We start from the raw sequence: 22342 nt of genomic DNA on the forward strand, positions 1-22342 counted from the left end.
ACAAAAGGGGGAAGAGAGAAATGAAACAAGTTTAAGTTTCAGTGGCTGAGAGATTTCAGAGTCGAGGGGTTATCCTGGATGCTATTCTTGTGCATTAAATAGATATCCCCTTTTTAGTTTATGGTGTATTGGAGTAGCTATAGGGAAGTACCTGGATCTGTGTAGCTGTGTTCTAGTAGTTATGTTTCTTGAAGATGATAGCTTTTACAATGTGACTGTGTGATTGTGAAAACCTGTGTCTGATGCTCCTTTTATCTAGGGTATGGACAGATGAGTAAAAAATTTGAGTAAAAAAATAAATAATAGGGGGAACAAAGGTGAAAATAAATTGAGTAGATTGAAATACTAGTGGTCAATGAGAGGGAGGGGAAGAGCTATGGCATGTATGAATTTTTTCTCTTATTTCTTTTTTATTTCTTTTGTGGGAGAGATGCAAATGTTCAAAAAAATGATCATAGTGATAAATGCATAACCATGTGATGATATTGTGAGCCATTGATTGTACACCATATATAGAATGTTTGTACACCATATATAGAATCTAAAATAGATAGAGCAGTATAGAAAACATAAATTTTATACCAAATAAGCATCTCTTCCTTTGGTCTCAACCAGAAGTTGAAGTTTTAAAATGCAGTCAGTATCATTCTTTAACTTGTATTCTGACTTACCTTAGTCCTAACTAGATCAGTTTCATTCATATCTCTAACTGAAGTCTGTTCTCTTTTTCAGCTTCTTTAATAGTCACAGAAGGAAGTAATGTTGACTTTCAGAGTTTTGGAGAATTCTAACTCTGAGTCTCAGGTGTCACACAGATACCTAAAGTTCCAGGAAATTACCAGGTTATATACAAAGAGCAAAGCATCTTAGAATTTAGAAATAACAGTTAAAGCTTAGGAATAAATGTGATTGTTTTAAAGCTTACAATCCAGGCCCTAATTTTCTTCTAAGCATTGGCTTAATTTTCAGAAATTAAAACATTTGACAGTCGAATTATATTGGGGCCATCAACCACAAACCATAGCAGAACTTTTATCCTGTGTCACCTTCACACATTCACCAGGGTTATATTAACTAACAGACAGAATACAATTTATATACTTACCTTGCCTCTCTTTTAAAGCCTCTTTTTATTCACCACATGCACTTTTAGAGAAGTATTAGAGCAAAATAAGTAAATTTTTACTTTGACAAGTAAATTTGCTTGTTTCTGACCTGTAACCTTCTTTTCACAATAACTAAAACCATGACTAACAACATTGTACAGTTGTCTAATGCCATGTAGCTCAGTATCAGGATATACCATGGACACTGAGAACATTCTCAAGTCCTTAGGGATTTTATGCAATCTCTAAGTATATGAATAACACTTCACCCATACAAATCTACCTAAAAGAAAGATAGAAAATCCCTTTTAATTATTCTCATACTTCCCAAACACTTCCTATATAATATGTTAAACTATTGTAGTGCTTAACTTATACAACATGAAAGGACCAATCATTTCCAAAATTTTTCCTTTAAAAGTGAGGAAACTTGTCTTCTGAAATAAAGGATAATAAAGTCAATGTTAACATCAACAAGGATATTATTCTGATGTAGTATATATTCAGAGTATTCAGACAACTATGAAAAACCTTTTGTAACTTTTCATTAAGAGCAGACCAACAATCCACATTATTCTAACAAAGAGAAAAACTAACCCTAGTTTTGTATGAATACACAGTTTGACAAAAAAGCTCTTAAAAATATTATAAACAGGACTACCAAATTTTTGGTCAGCAATGACTACTGCAGTCAGAATTAACTTTCGCAACCCTTCTACAACTTTCCATATTCATTCAGGTCTTGTCTTACATATTAAAACCAGCCATTTTACTTTAGGACAAGCCATACTCTCTTAGGTAAGCTTATTAAATTTTAATCATCATTGACTACAATAAACAAAATCCACTTTCACAAAGCTGCAGCTTTCCACATCCATTCAGATCAAAATTCACTTCCATTAACCTTCTCAAGTCTTCCATACTTATTCAGGTCTTGCAGTCAGCAATGAATACAACAAACAAAATTCATTTTCACAAACCTACAACTTTCCATATTAGCTCAGGTTTTATCCTCCACATTCTTCAGGATAAAACTACACATTTTCTAAACAAAGCACATCTTTTATATTTTATATAACTGCATACTTATAAGTTAGCAAAAAGATCTTTGATTCTGTCTTTAAATATCTTACAAAACATTATCATTTTTAAAATGAAGTTTGCTAGAATAATAACTTAATTTCATTAAACACACACTTATATTTTTACCATAATAAAGATCTAATAAATATAATGCCAGCTTATTTTATTAGTAATATTGGATAAATTTAGGGGAGAATATGCCTAAGTAGAATAAAATTGTATTTGTTTGACAAACAGTCATCAAAAAACAAGAAATGGACTAGGCTTTTGTCACTGCATCTTTTGTGTGTGGATGTATTTGCTTCTTTATTCTTTCTATTGAGGGTTAAAAAAATCTTTTTGTTTTCATACTGTCCCCAAATTATGAGCAACCTCAAAAGCATATTGAATATCAGGCTCTGGAAAATATAATTGTCTAATGGTTCATATAGAACCATTTTCAGACCAGTTCTTTCCTAATTCTAAATCACACTGAGGCCAGACTATGTTACAGAAAAACACATTTTTGTTGTTGTTTCCATAGGCTCATAACTAAAATTCTTCCAATTTTTCAAAATATAGTACAAAGAGTTATGTTCAAGAATGCTGTTAGAATTAGAATTTCCCACATACATCTCTTTAATTCCATGAAATACCAATTAATTGTTGGATTACTTATTTTCCAAGAGTATACTCCACAGACAAACTCAGATCAAGGCTTTGAACCCCTTACCAGAAGATATCCCCAAACCAGGAAGGTGTGGAGGTCAGAGCAAAGGGGATGGTTCTGGAGGCAGGACCTGGTCTTCACGGGTCCCGGGGACTCAAACCTCCATATTGATTTCTGGATCCACTTTTACCTTGATAACCCATCTCCCAGTCTGATGTCTGGAGTTGGAACTGAAACTGCTTCTCTATCTGAAGTTTTTTAAGGTACCGAGGGTCTGGAGTACCAGAAGAGCAGAGAAAGACCTGGGCTAAAACATTTAGACTAGAACCTGTAGACTAAAAGAGGTCGTGGCCACAAAAGACTCAATTACCATGTTTACCTTTCCTGCAAGGGCTCTAGAACTTTCAGGCAGTCCGACTCGTTGCTTCTTAGGAACGTTTTTCTCTTCTGGGGTTGCCAGATTACTACCCATCAAATGCAGTGGGTTCTCCGCCCAATGCGTTCGAATGAACAATTCTCGAGGCACCAGGGTTTCAAAAAGAGAAATAATTTATATTGCTAAATGCTAACCAGGAGATCAGATGGCCTAATTGACCTAGAAGTCTGTCTCCCCAACAGCAGTAACTCCGATATTGAATGATGGGCAGGGTTTAGGATAATCAGTACAACGGATTGAGATGATGAAGTTATAGATGATCTAATAATTGAATATGCAAAGATCGAGTACATGCTTAGTCACAGACTGTAGACAATGACAGCCTTAATATGATGATGGGCATGATTTTTAGTATTAATAAGATATAGGGCACTTATAGGTTAATGTTAAGCTACTGTGCATTTCAAGTGGGCCAATTTTGGTTAGATCCAGCCAATCTAGTTCAATGGTTTTAAATTGGGGTGGGCTACTTCTGGGCTGACTCGATGCCCTCTGTTAATAAACATTAGGGACTGATCATAAGACTCTAAAGTTGAAAAACATGCTAAGGGGGTACAAGTGGGAGTCGGTCACGAGGTCTTTACATTCACAAGATAAAGGCTATATAGTTATACAATCATTATCAGAGATCAAGGCAGGTGGGTTACACACAGTTCGGCAATTTCAGATATTTCCCTCTGCTATTCTAATACACTGGAAAGTAAAAGAAGTATCTATTTAATGATCCAGTAATCATAATCATTTGTTAAAGCCTAATTTCTTGGTTACAGCTTCACATATTACTGCCTGTTATCCTTCTAAAATTCTGTTACATTGTGTCACTTTCCATCCATAAAAACTTTTGGTGCTTTGTGGACTTCCGCATGATGTCCCAGGTCTTTTACGACAAGATGGAGTCCTAATATGTCAGCCCCGTTTTCACTGCATCCTTCCATTAACCTGACACTAATGCCAGGAATACCTCCAATCCCAGGACCCCACTCATGCTTTTCCCATAATGTACCTCTAAAGTCACCGCAGTAAAACCTTCCTTGGTGCCCAGTTAGGATAAGCAGCTCTGCTTCTATGTTTCCAAGCTGATATTGCAGTTATTTATTTATATACTTGTCTCCCCTTCCAAACTCCCCTCACTTCAAGGCATGATTTGTATGACTTCTCCAATTCTACAGTATGTGCCACAGCAGCTCAAACATTGGTGCCTAACACGTGTCTACTAATGGAAAGCATCAATGACACATTTATGATTGGGAATGGTAATGAGGTGATCAGTTTTCTGGGAATATATGGCACTTTTTCTAAGGTATAATCCACTACCCCACCCCTATTAACACAGGTGCTGCTAAATTGGAGCAAAAGACCTATGCCTTCATAAGAGGCAAAGCAAGTCTCAAGGCTCACAAACACAAGCGTAACTGAGAACAGGTCTCTTGGTGAATGTCATATTTGCAACGTGCTCCTTTCTCTACTACAACCACAACCTAAGTCAACACAGTGTCCATCTCAAGTTTGTGTTTTCAAAAAAATCAAAACCATGTGAAACATACTCGTGTGTTAGAGATTCATAGAAATTATCTATGGATTCTTTTTTATTCTTTATCATTTCCTATATTTACCCATTTCCTGTAATTAGCATATATTTTACAACTTTTAAAATTATTAATAAATACTTTTAAAGATATTTCTGAAAATAAATTGTCTTCAAGAGTGCTATTTTGCAGTACATGCAAAATAAATACTTCCAGGAGATGGCGCAAAAACCCTAATCCAGAATAAAACAAAACAAAACAATTTACCAACTCAGGAATAATTATGTGAAGGGCATATTTCTTAGTGTCCAGGAATTGGCCAAAATAGGTAATGGTTCTAGAATGTCCACTTCCATTAACTATAATTCCTTTGGCCTCTTCTACAGTCGAAGGTGAGCCATTTCAGAGGTAAGGGGCCTTTGGGACAAGAGGGAGTGTGGGGACTTCCAGAGGCTGCACACCAGGATAAACTCTACAGAAGATTTGCAAAGAGTAGACAGGCTAGGTGTGAGCACGATGCAACGTCTGGAAATGCTTTGGGGATGATATGGCCCTTCCATTTTCAAACATTGTTTTTGAGACTTTTCTTTAAGTAAAATCTAATATATGACACCCACAAGATTGGACTTATACTAACTGAAGTAGGTGGATGGTGGGTGGCAAGAACTATGCTCGGCCTTCTCTTAGCCCAGCTCACTCCCATTCCTACAATTTCGGTGACCCAAAATAAAAAAAAAAAAAAAAAAAATTACTATTCTTAATCTATGTTTACAGAATCAATAAAATACCTCCAAGAAGCCCTAGGGAAAATCAATAATGCTGCGTAGTTCTTTGATTTTGCAACTGAGGAAAGCGAATGTTCTGAGATGGGATTTGTGAATTAAAAATTGAAAACTCCATAAAAAGCAAGCAAAACAAAATTGAAACTTGATCAGGTTATCTCCACAGAGATGTGACTCACCCAATTGTGGATATTAACCTTTCATTAGAGGGAGATGTGACTCCACCCATCCAGGTGGGTCTTGACTAGTTTACTAGAATCCTTTAAAAGAGGAAGCATTTTGGAGAGAGTACCTTTAGAATGATGAGAGCCACGAGAAGAGCCCACACACCTGGAGACCTTTGGAGATGGCCCTGGGGGAGCTTCATGAAGCAAGAGGCCTGGAGAGGGAGCTGGTTGACAGTGCCATGTTCACCGTGTGCCTTTCCAGTTGAGAGAGAAACCCTGAACTTCACCGGCCTTTCTTGAGTGAAGGTAATTTCTGTTGGTGCCTTAACTTGGAATTTTTATAGACTCACTTTAACTGGGACATTTTTTTGGCCTAACAACTTATTAAATTCCCCTTTTTAAAAGCCATTCCATTTCTGGTACTCCAGGCATTCCGGCAATAGCAAACTTGAACACTAACATTTCCCATAAACTTGATAAGTGTAATTAGAATTTATAATTCTTAAATTTCTGGCATTTGAAACTTTGGATTCACTTAAATCATTATCATGACTGTATGTAATTATGAAGTCATCATTTCAGCTAAAACTGGCTTTCATGAGTCATATAAATACATTCTTGGGGTTATATTTATATCAAAAAGTTGCAAATATCTTTAAGTTGTTCTTCCTTTGTGGGCTACACATTATTTTTTGCTTTCTTTATTAATAATTTTTTGTTAGAGAAGTTGTAGGTTTACAGAAATATCATACATAAAATATATAAAATACAGAGTTCCCATATACCACCCTATTATTAACACCTTGCATTAGTGTGGTACATTTTTTATAATTCATGGAAAAACATTTTTATAATTGTACTGTTAATTTTACTCATTTATAAGTAGGTTATTGTGTTGTACAGCACTATGTTTTTTCTTTTAATTTTTATTCTGGTACCATATATACAACCTAAAATTTCCCCTTTTAACCATAGTAACATACATAATGCAGTGCTATTAATTACATTTACAATGACGTGCTGCCACCAACACCATCCATTACCAAAAGTTTACAATCAACCCAAACAGAAATTCTGTACCATTTAAGCATTAACTCCCCATTGTTTTCACCGAATCCAGCTTCCATTAACTTATATTCTAGATTCTGACTCTTATGAGTCTGCTTATTCAAATTAGTTCATATCAGTAAGATCATACAATATTTGTTCTTTTGTATCTGGCTTATTTCACTCAACATGATATCTTCAAGGTTCATCCTTGTTATCACATGTTTCAGAACTTCATTCCTTCTTACTGCTAAATAATATTCTATTGCATGCTTATCTGAATTTTGTTTGTCCATTTATCAGTTGATGGACACTTGAGTTACTTCCATCTTTTGGCAACTGAATGATGCCACTATGAACAGCAGAGTGCAAACAGCTGCTTGAATTCTTGCTTTCAATTAGTTGGGGTCTGTACCTAGGAGTGGGATTGTCACATCATATGGTAGTTCTATAGTTAACATTCTGAGGAACCACCAAACTGTCTTCCACAGCAGCTGTGCTATTCCCACCAGTAATGAATGAGTGTTCCTATTTCTCCACATCCTCTCCTTTTAATTTTCTGTTTTTCAATAAATATTTTGATGCAATTATAAACCATAAAATAATGATGTGATAGCATGAAGCTAATCCTTTAAGATTTCTGCAATCCCAAAAAAATCTGTACAGATAATGCCTACAAAAAAATATGCAACAGCGGGGCAAGATGGCAGCATAGTGAGGTGTGGAATTTAGTCTGTCCTTCAGAGCAGCTAATAATTATCCATGAACAGTACAGAACAATTGCTGGGGTAACATCAGTGACTGGATACAGAGTTTACGCCACTCTGGAATGGGTGGAATGGCCAAGATCCCACACAGAACTGTAAGTCTCACAAGCTGTGGAGGCTAGCACTCCCCACCATGGGCATGGCAGACTGGTTCCCCGAGTGAAAAGGAATCAGACTTTAACTTGTAGCAAGGGCATAGCTCAAACAAGCTCTAATTGTGGAATTAACAAATTCTGACTACTGAAAACAGGTCCTGAACGCAGATAAATCCGGACTAAGCACTAAAGGAAAAAGGAGTTTTTGCCCCCACAGAGAGGGGACAGGGCTGATGGAAACAAACAAACAAACAAACAAAACCCCCAAAACAAAGGGCTTTAGAGTTGGACAGCACAAAATACTGGAAAAGGGCTAGACCCCAAGAAAAAGGAGCACACAAAGCCTATGGATATATAGGTCCATGTACCAACTCAAGCTCTTGATTGGCAAACCTGGGGAACAGGCATCTGGTTCTGAAAAGGCTTTTAGCTTTTTTTATTTTTTCAACCTCGTAACAGCTCATTAGACAGAACTAGAAGCACTCTAAGGCTCCAGGACTGCCCCAGGCAAAGCAGAACTAAGGCATGCTATAAGCCTTTCCTGAGTGTAGGTATTGTCTTATTGATGCCTTAATTTAGACATTTTCACCACTTCAGAATTGTAACTTATAACTTAATGGATCCCCTGGTAAAAGCCAATCCATTTCTGGTATATCACATTCTCGCAGTTTTAGCAAACTGAAACAGCAACTAAATCATATGATTTGTATTCCTCTAGCTAGATTTTCTCCAATGAAGAAGGTAGTGCAAGTACTATGTACTCAGTAGGTTGTTTTTATGTTTATTCCCATTAAATCAAGATATTAAAATTTTAAAATGCATAGTTATATATCATGTATTATATGTGATACGATTTCTAGACTTAAATACCATTTATCACTACTTATACAAAATGGCAATATATTATTTAGGCATTATTACAGCATGGAATAAGTCAATTTGTTGCCATTGTGACTTGAGGTTATATACATCCATGCAAATATAGAGTTTTCCCCAAAGATTACAGCAATTTTAAGTTTTAATAACGTCAGAAGTATAAATGCTACACTTACAAATCACTTGCAGTTTTAATGATTTACATTTCTTTTACATTTATATAGTTTATTCATTTTAAATAATATAGTTCTAATTTTTAGTCCCTCCGATTGAACATGGAAATGTTAACTGAAACAAAAATTAAGCCTTTTGGAATAACCTACATTTTCATTTTGTGTTTATTCAAGTTTTATAATAGATGACTTAAGAATCATGACACTGGCCATCACCAAGTTTGAAGGAAAAAATGCACTGCAGATATAATAGCAAATAACTTTTATTTATTTATAAATTCAACTTATTTAATCACAATCTTATAGAAAAGTTGGAGGTATAGTAAAAAGATTTTTCCCCTGAATCATTGACAGTATATTGTCCACCTGATGCAACATTCACCCTTGGATACATGTGTATATCCTACAACCAAGGATATTTCTTATATAAGTACAAGACAGCCATCAAAATGAGGAAATTAGAATAGATACATTTTTGGTATCGAATCCTCAGACTCCATTAAGCTTTTCCAATTGTCCTGATAATGTCCTTTATAGCAAAAGGATCCAGACGAAAATCACATTAAAATTTGATGTTATGTATCTTTAATCTCCTTTAGTCTTTCCTTGACTTTCATGACCTTAACACTTTTGAAGATAATTTTCTGGTATGACTCTCAGTTTGGGTTTCTCAGGTTATGCAGCTTGGTCAGGAATATAACACAAATGAAACAGTATTTGTGTCATTTCATTTTATTAAACATAACAAACATAATTTTTATTTATCATACCACTTGATATTCACTTTGATTACTCAATAAGGGGATATCTGTTGGCTCTTCCACTGTAAGCTACTCACCTTCCATTTGTAGTTAAATTTTGTGGGAAATATCTTACACAGAGCAACAATTTGAAGACATGGAGATGTTTGATTGCTTAAAATGTAAATTTAAGTAATTTAAATTTAAAGAAAAAAATCTCTGACCTATGATCTGTGGCTAAGTCTGTGTTTGGTTTGTCCATCTGGCCAAGTCCCAGAGTCTCCCACTCACTCAGGGAACATGTTCTCTAGTAAACTGAATTTTTCCTCAGTGTGTATTGTATTTAATTGCGGCTGTATTAACATATGCAAGAAACAGAGGAAAATCCTTAGATAACATTGCCTTGAGTTTATGTAACATCTGTGAAGGCTTTCAATTGAAATCATTTTCTTTGATCATTACAATATCATTCTGAGGTAGGTAGGAGACCCTATAGTTTTATTCCTATTTTACAAAACAAAAACAATGAAAAAATAAGGAGTAACTAATACCTACACAAAATCTAGACTAGGAATGATTTCTTTAGCTAGCCTGCTTTAAACAGGTGGTAACAAAACTAAACTAATCCCATAAAATTATAATTTGGTTCAACAAATTATAATTAGGTTCACTTTGGCCAAGTTAAATCACATTTCAATCTTAATCCCCTGAGTGCAAAAGATTTAAGAATTATGGTTGGGTCTGTTTTTTAGAACCCTTCTACCCCTCATTTGGGAGTGAATATTAGGCCATGATTGCTACTGTCTTCTGGTACTGTTATTTTTGCTCATAAATTTTGGCTTAAATAGGGTCCATTCCCCAAATGAGCACATAGCGAAGAGCTTTAGGGCAGAGCCTTTATCTCCATTTTGGCCTCTCCAACAGTGATTCTAAGGGCACTTCATTGGATCCTACAATCATTTGTCTTTTTGCGACACCATGAAGTTCAGTAGACGGTTGAGTGTGACACACTGCAGTAGGTACTGTGGAGAGAGAGAAGTAGGGAGGAAAAATCACAGCTCTTTCTTTAAGGCACTTAACCCGGCTCATAAAATTCTCTGTTCTTTCTTTTTAAAACTCACTTCTAGTGAATTCTAATTTTCTGGTTTCTGTCTCTTTACACTGTCATGTTATTTTCTCATTTCTCATTTCTTTTTTTTTTGTTGTTGTATGCTGTATGGCAGAGGTCACATTTCACTCTTTTTCCGTGCAAATATTCCATATTGCAGCACCATTTGTTGAGTGTCTTTTGTTTTTTCTCTTTGCTTAATTTTGTTTGTTTTTGGGAAGTGCATGGGCGGGGAATTGAACTTGGGTCTCCAGCATGGCAGGGGAGAATTCTACCACTGAACTACCTTTAAACCCTCTTTCTCATTGTTTTTTTATACACTGAACCAAATAAACCATAGGATACTGCAAATTCATATTTTCCTCAAAAAAGAATATGCTCTTCATTAATGACAATGATTTACTATTCCACTGGTCATCGCAATGGATTAAGACTTTCTTAGGTGAATTTGGTTTTTTTTGTTTGTTTGTTTTTTGGCATGGGCAGGCACTGGGAATCGAACCCAGGTCTCTGGCATGGCAGGCAGGAACTCTGCCTGCTGAGCCACTGTGGCCCACCCGTGAATTAATTTTTAACAGGCATTTTAAGGAAATTCTGCAGGTTTCTAGCCCAAGATCAAGTGAAACCCTCCCTAGAAATACAATGGTGTTGATAAAATCCTCGGCAACCGCCAGCTTCAGAGCTAAAAGTGACAAGAAGGGGGTCAAAATGACCATGAGGAGTAAATGAGACTGAAATACAAATCAGAAACGTGTGTCCTCCGGAGTCACAAAGTACCGGACATCCAAACGACATCACAATATGCAAGAGTTGTGCTGAAAGTGGCCATTACGCTATGTGTTTTTCCGCAGCCACTCAGCTATCTGGGCACTCCGTTTTTTCTTTTTCAGATTCTGAATCTTTATTGCCTGCAATTTGGCATGAGCTCTGATCACGTGGCGCTTCTCCAACATGCTACTGAAAAACTGCTGGAGCTGAAAGGACAAAGAGATGGTTAATAAATGTAATCAAACTTCTCACTTACACAAAATAAAGACAAAATTCGCGCCAAGTAGTAACAAGATTTTGCAAAAGGGTGATGATGGTCGGGATGAGTGGAAATGTGTACCCCTAGATTGTGTGTCTTTGGGGAGACTGAGGGATGCCTCAGAGTGATGCAGACCACACCTACCCTTGAAGAATGAGAAGTGGGCTGGAAGCCCCATAAAGCAGTGCCTTACATATCATTCTGCTCCCAAAGCACACAGTAGGTACTCATTAAATATTTACTGAATGCATATTGGATATCATAGAAGATTTATGGACAGAGATACTGGGAGTCCTTTTCTCATCGCAAAAGCAGCTTTGCTGCTTCCAGAACTCAAAACTGGAGCATAACACTTGTGTCTTGATAAATGTTATCCTCTATTTAAGGATACTTTGTAGATTTGTCTATAGGTTAAATTCTTTCACTGGCTCAGGTCAAACATTGGGATATGGGAGTATATGCCTCAATATTACACAGAAGCCAGACCCCAAATTGTAATAAATTCCAAAAGACAATTTCTGTGTCTGTGGATTAGAGCTCTGAGCGCATATTGTCATAAGATAATGAATTCATGCCAGGTCTCAAAAACTTGAGCACTAATGCACTTGAAATTGAGTAGTAATAGTACTCTCAAGGCTTAATTACAATGTAAAAGAAAAGTAAGGCTCTAGGGAAAGGTAGGATAAGAAGCCAGGAACAAAACTCCAACTTTCTCCTTCCCTGCCAGGCCGTGGGGACCACCTGCCTTGCAGTGGATGCAAGGGGGTGCAGGTTTGTGGGAATGGATGTAGGGCTTCCTGCATGTTTCAGGACATGCATGAGGCCAGGCTTCCAGCAGAGTGGGGCATAAAGGCCAGAATCAGAGAATATGAGAGAGTATGGAAACTGGGCAGGTGGGGAAAGAGAAAGAGGCATATGCCTTCTTTTTCACTTTCATTTTTACTAGTTATTTTAGATACTAGCATAAGTACTGATATGTCATGATAGGACTGCTGGGCGTTTGCATTTTTTGACAAGTATATTTAGCATAGCTAATTTATCTGTTTTCAAAGTTGCAATGATTTAACCACTGCTGAATCCATTTTTGCATTGTACTGTCAGTGACTAGAGATTTTTGGAACTTTGAAGAGAACTAAATTTATACAAACTTTATTCATTCATCGACAACAACAACAACCAAACTTTACTGAGTTGTACAGAAGCAACAAGGAATTGATGCACTTAGAAGATACCAACACAAACTCAGCCTCGATTTTAGCAGCTTTAGTTCTGGCATGTTCTGGGTGTGCCATTCTCTCTCTTGTCCAGGGAATCTCTGATAAATCAGGTCCCGAGAGTTCAGCCATAGGCAGGCCAAAACCCAAAACAAAGATAATTCCCTCAGGAATTAGCAGTTCTTCCTCTATATTAACAACGATGCCATAACTGATGGTTTCTTCCCTTTCTGCTTATGTTCAAGTATCAGGTCTTTGAGAACTACACATTTACTTGTTTATTTGCCATTGGCAATGGGGATGGGGGGCCTGATTTTCCTTTCTTATTTACACAAGCTCTTTCTATTCTTATTAACATAGTTCTGAGCCTTGGTGTTTAATCTGTACTTGTGTATTTCTCATTTTTTATTATTTTATTGAGACATAATTGATGAACAATAAACTATTTCCACTTCAAGTGTCCAAATCAATGAGTTCTGACCAACGTATCATTGGTGAAACCACAGCCACAATGAAGACAGAGAATATTTCCATTACCCACAAAAGTTTCCTCAACCCCTTTGCAGTCCCTCCCTCCCTCTGTCCCAGGCAACCAGGGATTTGCCTTTTGTCACTATGGATTAATTTGCATTTCCAAGAATTTTGTATAATCGTACAATCGTACAATAAGTTCTCTGTGATGTCTGGCTTCTTTTACTCAGCATAATCATCTTGAGATTCATCCACATTGCTGTATGCATTCATCTCATTTGACTGGCTGGGTGGTATTTTGTTGTCTGGATATATTACATCTTCCTTATCCATTTATCTATTGATGGCCATCTGGATGGTTTCCAGCTTTGTGTTATTATATATAAAGTTATTATGAACATTCACATACAAGTTTTTGTTTTATTTCTCTTGGGTAAAAACCTAATAGTGGAATTGTTAGGTCATATGTGTCAGATTAACATTTTAAAAAACTTCCAGTTTTCCAAAGTGATTGTACCAAGTTACATTCCCCGCCCACAGGGTGAGGGAGTTCCAGTTCTCCACATTTTTGCCAACATTTAGAATTGTAAATCTCTAATTTTTGTTATGCTACTGGGTATGTAGAGGGCATGTTGAAAAATTTTTTCTTGTTTTACTTCATATGTATATGGCTTTTTATAAGCATTTGCTTTTGCCCCCTAAGTTTACTTTCTTCTTATAGGATCTCTTTTTTACCCTTCCCCATTTCCAGGGCCTGTGGCTTGGGTGGGGCTGTATCGAGGTATTGGTACATGACCCAGGTAAGGCAGGCCAGAGTATTTCATCCTCCCCGGATGCAGTGATTGGTGCTTGTGACCCAAGTAGGACCAACCTGAGACCCTTTCTCAGGGATGGAGCATGTTGCTGGCTGAGAAGTCAGGATCCCTCTTCTTCTGAGAGTGCTAAGGATCATGTAAACCTGGAGCTATGCATGCCACCATGTGGAGAAAGCCCACCTGAGAAATTCAGGTCAGAGGAAAGCAGAGCCAAGAAATGGCAAGCCCATGGTAGGTTCTAGAACACAAATATGACTAATTTTTGTCATCGAGGAGCGTGTTATAACTTCATGGGGCAGACAGATTTACACAACCAGTGTCTGTATAATGTGGTGAGTGCTGTGATACAACGCCACAGGATGATCTGGGAGCACGGAGAAGGGAAGAGTAAATGAGTTCATGAAATTGTTCCCTGAATAAATGGATGGAGCAGAGTATTAAAGGTTGATTAGGAATTATCCAGCCAAGGTCAGCAATGGAGAGGGTACTCCAGTGAAAAAGGGAAGAGGATTTCTGACATTTAAAAAGATGTGAAACCACATGATAATTTAAGAAAATTTGTAAATGTTTTAGTACAGTTAAGGGAAGTTGTTTGGGGATGTCTGTCTAGCACTCTTGCGCTCTGACACTCAGTATGGGGGTCAGAAAATATGAAGCTAGAGAATAAGGCATGGGGCCAGGATATGAAGGGCCTCACGTACTAATGAAAAGATTTCATAATTTCTTCTGAAAACTATGATGAGCAACTAAAGCGTTCAGAGCAGGGCAATGACTGGCAGCAAATGTGAACTATAGGATGGAGGTAAACCAGCCTGGGCCAGAGTCTCCTGCAGTAATTCAGGTAAGAATGGATGAAGTCCAATCCTCCAAAAATTAGAACAATCTCTATTTCAGGGACAGGATGTAATTTTTAAACACAACAATAAAGTACTTTTTTCACAGTGATAATAGTGCCACTGGGAGCACAGATAATAACAATTCAGATAAGGATATTATTAGCAACACCAAATCTTATAAAAAGTGGTTTCTAAATCATCATTGTATTTCATAATATTTAAAGTACTTACCTCCCTGATCTGTAAATCTGTACTTACAGTTCTTCCTATTTGGTACATTAGAATAAGCAATGATTTTGTTCCATACCTACAAAGCAACAAGATGCTAATCAGGAATAGAAAATGGTTTTCAAGAGAAAGCTGTATTTTATACTGTTAGATTAATGCTAAGTATACAGCCCCTACTAATTCTTATCTCCCAAATCTAAGCATGTGTAAACTAGTTTAACTTCAACTTTTAATAGAAAATCTATTATGTAGAAAGTCTTATTAACACACTAAAAATTGTATAGTTAAATAATTTGTGTAATGTGTAGTTTTAAAAGTTTTACTTAAATATAAAGAGGTTTCCTTAAAAAATAGTTCTTATGCCTTGAATCAAGAAAATTTATAAAGGAATATATAAACATATAAAACTTAGCAGTAGGTAAGTGTATTCAAAGGACCTTATCTTGAAGGTAAAATAGAAACCCAAACAATGGAAGAAAATATTTGGAAACCACATATCCAAAAAGGGTTTCATATGCAGAATTGGTAAAGAAATCCTTTTAAAATGGGTAAAAGATGTGAATAGACATTTCTCCACAGAAGATACACAAATGGTCAAAAAGCACACGAAAAGCTACTCAACATCATTAGCCAGCAGAGAAATATAAACCAAAACTACAACAAGATAAAATTTCACACCCACTAGAATGGCTAATATTTTAAAAAGTAGAAAATTACAAATGTTGGAGAAGGGGAGAAACAGAATCACTCGTTCATAGCTGGTGGCAATTGAAAATGGTACAGCCACTGTGGGAGACAGTTTGAGAGGTATCCAGAAAGTTAAGGATAGAACTACCCTATGACCCAGCAATATCATATCTGGTTATAAACCCAAAAGAACTGAAAGCAGGGACTCAAATGGAATTCGCATACCAATGTTCACAGCAGCATTTCTCAAAATTGCCAAAAGATGGAAGCAACCCAAATTGGGGACTGGATAAACAAAATGTGGAACATATACACAATGGAATATTGTTCACCTGTAAAAAGGAATGAAGTCCTGACACATGCCACAACATGCTAAATTTTGAGGACATTATGTTGAGTGAAATAAGCCAGATCCAAAAGGACAGAGACCCGATGTCACTTAATTAAGCTAAATCTTTCCCATCATAATCTCTATGTCATAGAGTCACAGGTGTGGTGCATATTCTAACTTTTTAAAGTAACTTTAAAAAAAATTTTTATTGCATAGTATAACATATACACAAAGCAAAGAAATAAAAGAGCAATAGTCTTCAAAGCACTCTTCAACAAGTAGTTATAGGACAGATTCCAGAGTCTGTCATGGGCTATCATGCTATTCTCTTAGATTTTTTTCCTTCTGGCTTTACAGGAGGCTAGAAAGCTTAAATAATTTTTTACCACCACAATCAACTTTTCTTTTTTGTGAAAAATAACATATTTACAAAAACTCAGTAATTTTAAAACACAGCACCACAATTAGTTGTAGAACATATTTCAGAGTTTGGCATGGGTTACAATTACACAATTTTACATTTTTACTTCTAGCTGCTCTAAGATACTGGAGACTAAAACAGATAATTTAATGATTCAGCAATCATATTCATTTGCTAAATCCTGTCTTCTGTGTATAACCCCACCATTACCCTTGATCTTTCTATCTGTCTCTCTAGGGGTGTTTGGGCTATGGCCATTCTAACTTTTTCCATGTTGGAAGGGTCCGTCACTAATATGGGGTAGGGATATGGAACTATCTGATGCTCTGGAGAGGATGGGCCCTCTAGGTTTCAAGACTTATCGGGTCCAGGGACCCATCTGGAGGTTGCTGGTTTCTGGAAAGTCATACTAGAGCATGGAACCTTTGTGAAATCTTATATATTACCCTAGGTGTTCTTTAGAATTGGCTGGAATGGTCCTGGTTGGGGTTTGGCAGGTTATGATAGGTAGCAAGGTCTAACTGAAGCTTGCATAAGAGCAACCTCCAGAGTAGCCTCTCGACTCTATTTGAATTCTCTCTGCCACTGATACTTTATTAGTACACTTCTTTTCCCTCTTTTGGTCAGGATGGAATTGCTGATCCCATGGTGCCAGGGCTGGATTCATTCCTGGGAGTCATCTCCCACACTGCCAGGGAGACTTTCACCCCTGAATGTCATGTCCCACACAGTTGGGAGGGCAATGATTTCACTCGCAGAGCTGGGTTTAGAGAGAGTGAGGCCACATCTGAGCCACAAAAGAGGTTCTCCGGAAGTAACTCTTAGGTATACCTATAGGTAGGCTAAGCTTCTCTGCTACCTACATAAGCTTCACAAGAGTAAGCCTCCTGATCGAGGACATGGCCTATTGATTTGGACGTGCCTAAAGTTTGACACAGTATCGGGATTTCCTGATGGTAAGGTTTAATACTTCTATATATTTTCTCCCATCCCTCAGGGGATTTTGCCAACACTTTTTGATTATCCTCTTAATGTACTGTAGGATGTATCCAGACATTACAATAACCAATACAGGATTAAAGGACCTCTTTCTTATTCTGTGCTCCCTGTGTTTCAATTGTTCGAATGAGCTATACAGATAGGTTGAATTAGATTATGCACTATAGAAAATTTCAGTTCCAGATCAAATAAACCTTTCTTCCATTGGTCTCAAAGAGTATGTGTGGTTCTAAAATATAGACACTGTCTTCCTTACCCTTATGTTCTGAACTATTTTAACCTCAACCTGTTCGGCTTTGTTCGTATCTCTAAATATCAGGCTATATATATAAAACAACCTCTCAGAATCCAGAAATAACAATCACCACTCTGGACTTAATGTGTCTGTTCTAAAAGCTTACAATCTAGGCCTCTGTTTTCTTATATGCATTTTCTAAATGTGACCATACTATTCTTGTTCTTTTGTTTCTGGCTTATTTTGTTCCACCAAATGTCCCATATATTCATTTACATTGTTGAATGCCTTACGACTTTGTTCCTATTTGTAGCAGCACAACCTTCGTTCATAAGTATACACCATTGTTCGCCAATCTACTTTTCAGTCAGTGCATCCTTCAGCCACCTGCATTCGTTGGGCATCATGTAGAGGCCCAAAGTCCACAGTCCATCAACATTCTCAATTTTAGATAATTTCATTGTTCCCAAGAGAAAGACAACTAATAAACACACCCTCGCCAAATAGAAAATCTAAACCACCTCTTAACTCTTGCCCCTTCCCGCATTATTTATCTTCGCTGTTGCTGTGGTAATGCTGATGGTTTCCTTTTGAACATAGCTCATAGCATGCAATAGCAGTTTTCCCCTGTACCCTGGACTTAAACACTCTTTATACAGGAATCATATCTTTGAAGTAATTCTTGCGAGAACGAATTCATATTCTAGTGTGAATCAGTGGAACACGTAGGTCTATACAACCCCTTTCAATCTTGTTCATCTTCAATATGGTAATAGTACTTCTAGACCCACTAGTGAACCACCTTCACTCCTATCTATTCCCTTACATTGGAGTTCAACCTCATTAGCTAACGGTTCACCCATCTCTAGTTTCTATGTAATCTAAGTCCCCTATATTCTGTATTATAAGTCTCTGAATATAGCTTTATACTAGCCATAAAAGTGGAACCTTACAGTATCTATCCTTTTGTCTCTGGCTAATTTCACTCAGCATTACGTCCTCAAGGCTCACCCATCTTGTCAGGTGCTTCAGGACGTCATTTGATCTTGCTGTTGTATAATATTCCATCATATGTATACACCATATTTTGTTGACCCATTCGTCTGTTGATGGGCATTTGGTTTGTTTCCATCTTTTGGTGATTGTGAATAATGCTGCTATGAACATCGGTGTGCAAATGTCAGTGTGTGTCATTGCTTTCAGCGCTTCTAGGTATATACCAAGTAGTGTTATTGCTAGGTCATAGGGCACCTCGATATTTAGTTTCCTGAGGAAACGCCAAACATTCCCACCAGCAGTGCATAAGTGTCCCAGTTTCTCCACATCCTCTCCAACACTTATAGTTTCCTGTTTGTTTAATAGCAGCCACTCCTGTAGGTGAGGTGGTATCTCATTGTAGTCTTTATCTGCATTTCCCTTATAGCCAATGAACATGAGCATCTCTTCGTGTGCTTTTTTTTTTTTTTTTTTCTTTTCACTTGGGCAGGCACCAGGAATTGAAACCAGGTCTCCAGCATGGCAGGGGAGAATTCTGCCTGCTCATTCACTGCGGCCTGCCCCTCTTCACTTGCTTTTGAGTCATCTGTATTTGCTCTCTAGAAGAATGTCTATTCATATCTTTTTTTTTTTGTTTTTATTTTATGGGCAGGCACCGGAAAACAAACCTGGGTCTCTGGCACAGCAGGCGACAACTCTGCCACTGAGTTACCATTGCCCGCCCTGTCTATTCATATTTTTAACCCATTTTATAATTGGGTTGTTTGTTCTTTTTTTGTTGATTATATGATTTCTTTGTATATACAGGAAATCAAACCTTTGTTGGATATGTGATTTCCAAATATTTTCTCCCATTGAGCTGGCTGCCTCTTTCACCTTTTCAACAAAGTCTTTTGAGGTACAGAAGCATTTGATTTTGAGGAGTTCCCACTTATCTATTTTTTCTTCTGTTGCTTGTGTGCTTTGTGTGTAAAGTTTAGGAAGCTACCTCCTATTACTAGGTCTTGAAGATGTTTCCCTACATTTTCTTCTAGAAGCTTTATGGTGCTAGTCCTTATATACAGGTGTTTGAGCCACTGTAATTTTTGTGTAGGGTGTACGATAGGGGTTCTCTTTCATTCTTTTGGCTGTTGATATCCAGTTCTTCCATGCCCAATTATTGAAAAGACTATTTTGTCCCAGTTCAGAGGATTTGGGGGCCTTGTCAAAAATTAGTTGACCATAGATATGCTGGTCTATTTCTGCACTCTCGATTCAATCCATTGCTTCTATCTTTGTGCCAGAACCATGCTGCTTTGACCCCTGTGGCTTTATAATAGGTTTCAAGTTCAGGGAGTGTAAATCCTTCCACTTCGTTCTTTTTTAGGATGCTTTTAGCTATTTGGGGTCTCCTTCCCTTCCAGATGAATTTGGTAGTTAGCTTTTCCAAATCTTCAAAGTAGGTTGTTATAATTTTGATTGGTACTGTGTTGAATCTGTAGATCAGTTTGGGGAGAATTGACATCTTATCTATATTTAGCCTTCCTATCCATGAGCAGGGAATGTCTTTCCACATATTTAGATCTCCTTTGATTTCTTTTAGCAATGTTATGTAATTTTCTGTGTACAAGTCCTTTACGTCCCTAGTTAAAGTTCATTCCTAAGTACTTGATTCTTTTAGTTGCTATTTTGAATGGAATTTTTTCCTTAACTGACTTCTCAGCTAGGTTATTGCTTGTATATAAAATGTTACTGATTTTTGCACATTAATTTAATATCCCGCCACCTTGCTGAGTTTGTTTATTAGCTCAAATAACTTTGCTGTAGATTTCTCAGGATCTTCCAAGTACAGTATCATATCATCTGAAAATAATGAGGGTTTTACTTCTTCCTTTCCAATTTGGATGCCTTTTATTTCTTTGTCCTGCCATTTTGAATTACTTTTTTTTTTTTTTTTTTTTTTTTTTAAAGGAAAGACAGAGAGAAGGAAGGAAGGATAGAAGGAAGGAAGGAAGGAAGAAAGGGAAACATTTTTAAACATTTTCTTGTTTTATTGTATTCTGTTTCTCCGTTTTTGTTACATGGGCTGGGGCCGGGAATCGAACCGAGGTCCTCCGGCATAGCAGGCAAGCACTTTGCCCGCTGAGCCACCGCGGCCCGCCCAACCATTTTGAATTACTTTAACCCTAACATGATGGGCTTCGTTATCTCTAAATATCAGGTTATATATGTATATATATACATATATAACAGCATCTCGAAATCCAGAGATAATAATTACCATTCCCGACTAAATTTGCCTGCTATAATGGCTTACAATCTAGGCCCCTGTTTTCTTCCACTTAACTTCTAATTTTAAAATATTTTGAAGTTTATGGAAAAGTTGCATGAATATTATGGAAAGAGTTCCTGTTTATTAGTCACCTGGCCTCTCCCATTATTAACATTACCTTGGTATATTTGCCACAACTAATGTACCAAATATCCTCTAATTTTTTAATTGAGAAACCTGGCGGAATAGAAACATGACTTAATTAATTTTTTTAGTCACTGACTTTTAGAGGCCAAAAGGTGTCAATACAAGGAATGCAGCATGGAAAGGTTAGCGAGCTGTCCAGCAGTGAGGCCAGATATGTGTCTTAGGTGCTACCGTGTATTTACTTGGGGGTCCCATGGGTTGCTTGAAGCCATTTCTGTGTGCAGTTTACTGTATATAGTTCGAGAGAAGAGGAAGAAAATGAATTGAGAGGTGGTCTGACCCCTGAGATCAGTGCTGTCCCATGGAACTGTCTGCAGTAATGGGAATGATCTACATCTGTGCTGTCCATTGCAGCAGCCATTAGCCACATGTGCCCATGAAGTACCTGGAACGTGACTACGAAATTTTTAAATTTCATTTTAGTTAATTAAAATTGAAGCCTAGATAGCCAAATATAGCTAATGGCTATCCTATTGGACAGTGCAGCCAGAGGTAATTTTTAACGTGCAGTGTTAGCTGTAAGTTAAACTATACCAGTGCTACCTGGGTGAGCTTGTGAAAAGTATCGATTTCCTATCCTACTCAGGAAGATTTGGATTTTGAAGGGGTACTTGAGCCTGGGAATCTCTGTGTTCATTAACCATCCCCCTACCCCCCACCCAGGTCATCGTAATGCTCTGCTCCATCTGAAAGCTTCTGGTTTGTGCTTAGGCTCTCCTGGGTTTCCAGGCTGCCTGAGGCTGACAACACCCCGCACAATCCCTAACACTCCTAAGCGGAGACCAAGTGCCAGGCACCACCAATATTACACCCAGGAAGTAACTGTGGACCTATGTCCTGCGCCTCAGAGCACAGCAGAATGTCTCAGAAGGAATGGAGAGTGTGACAGCCTGTGCTGATTACAAGTTGAATCTCATGCAAATCACGATGCATTGCTTAAAAGAGCCTTTCTCTGAGCATTTTTAATGCCATAATTGCTACTAGAACGCTCTGCAGGAGGCTCTGAAAGAGAACAGCCAAGGACTATCACTGAGGTGAATGACCTTAGGCGAACTGACCAAGACTGCAA

At 37.4% G+C, this 22342-nt stretch overlaps 1 protein-coding gene across 1 annotated transcript in view; it reads right to left on the reverse strand.

Moving 5' to 3' along the window:
- Positions 1-9025: 9025 nt before the first annotated feature.
- LVRN (laeverin) overlaps positions 9026-22342 on the reverse strand; it is an 84110-nt gene continuing 70793 nt past the window's right edge. Inside the window, exons 19-20 of the mRNA XM_077138901.1 lie at positions 15150-15225; positions 9026-11529 (exon numbers count right to left, since the gene is read on the reverse strand). Of these exons, the coding sequence (XP_076995016.1) occupies positions 11389-11529; positions 15150-15225 (217 nt within the window). The 3' untranslated portion in view covers positions 9026-11388. The remainder of the gene's footprint in view (positions 11530-15149; positions 15226-22342) is intronic.

Source organism: Tamandua tetradactyla, chromosome 21, assembly GCF_023851605.1.
Source record: "Tamandua tetradactyla isolate mTamTet1 chromosome 21, mTamTet1.pri, whole genome shotgun sequence".
NCBI lineage: Eukaryota > Metazoa > Chordata > Mammalia > Pilosa > Myrmecophagidae > Tamandua > Tamandua tetradactyla.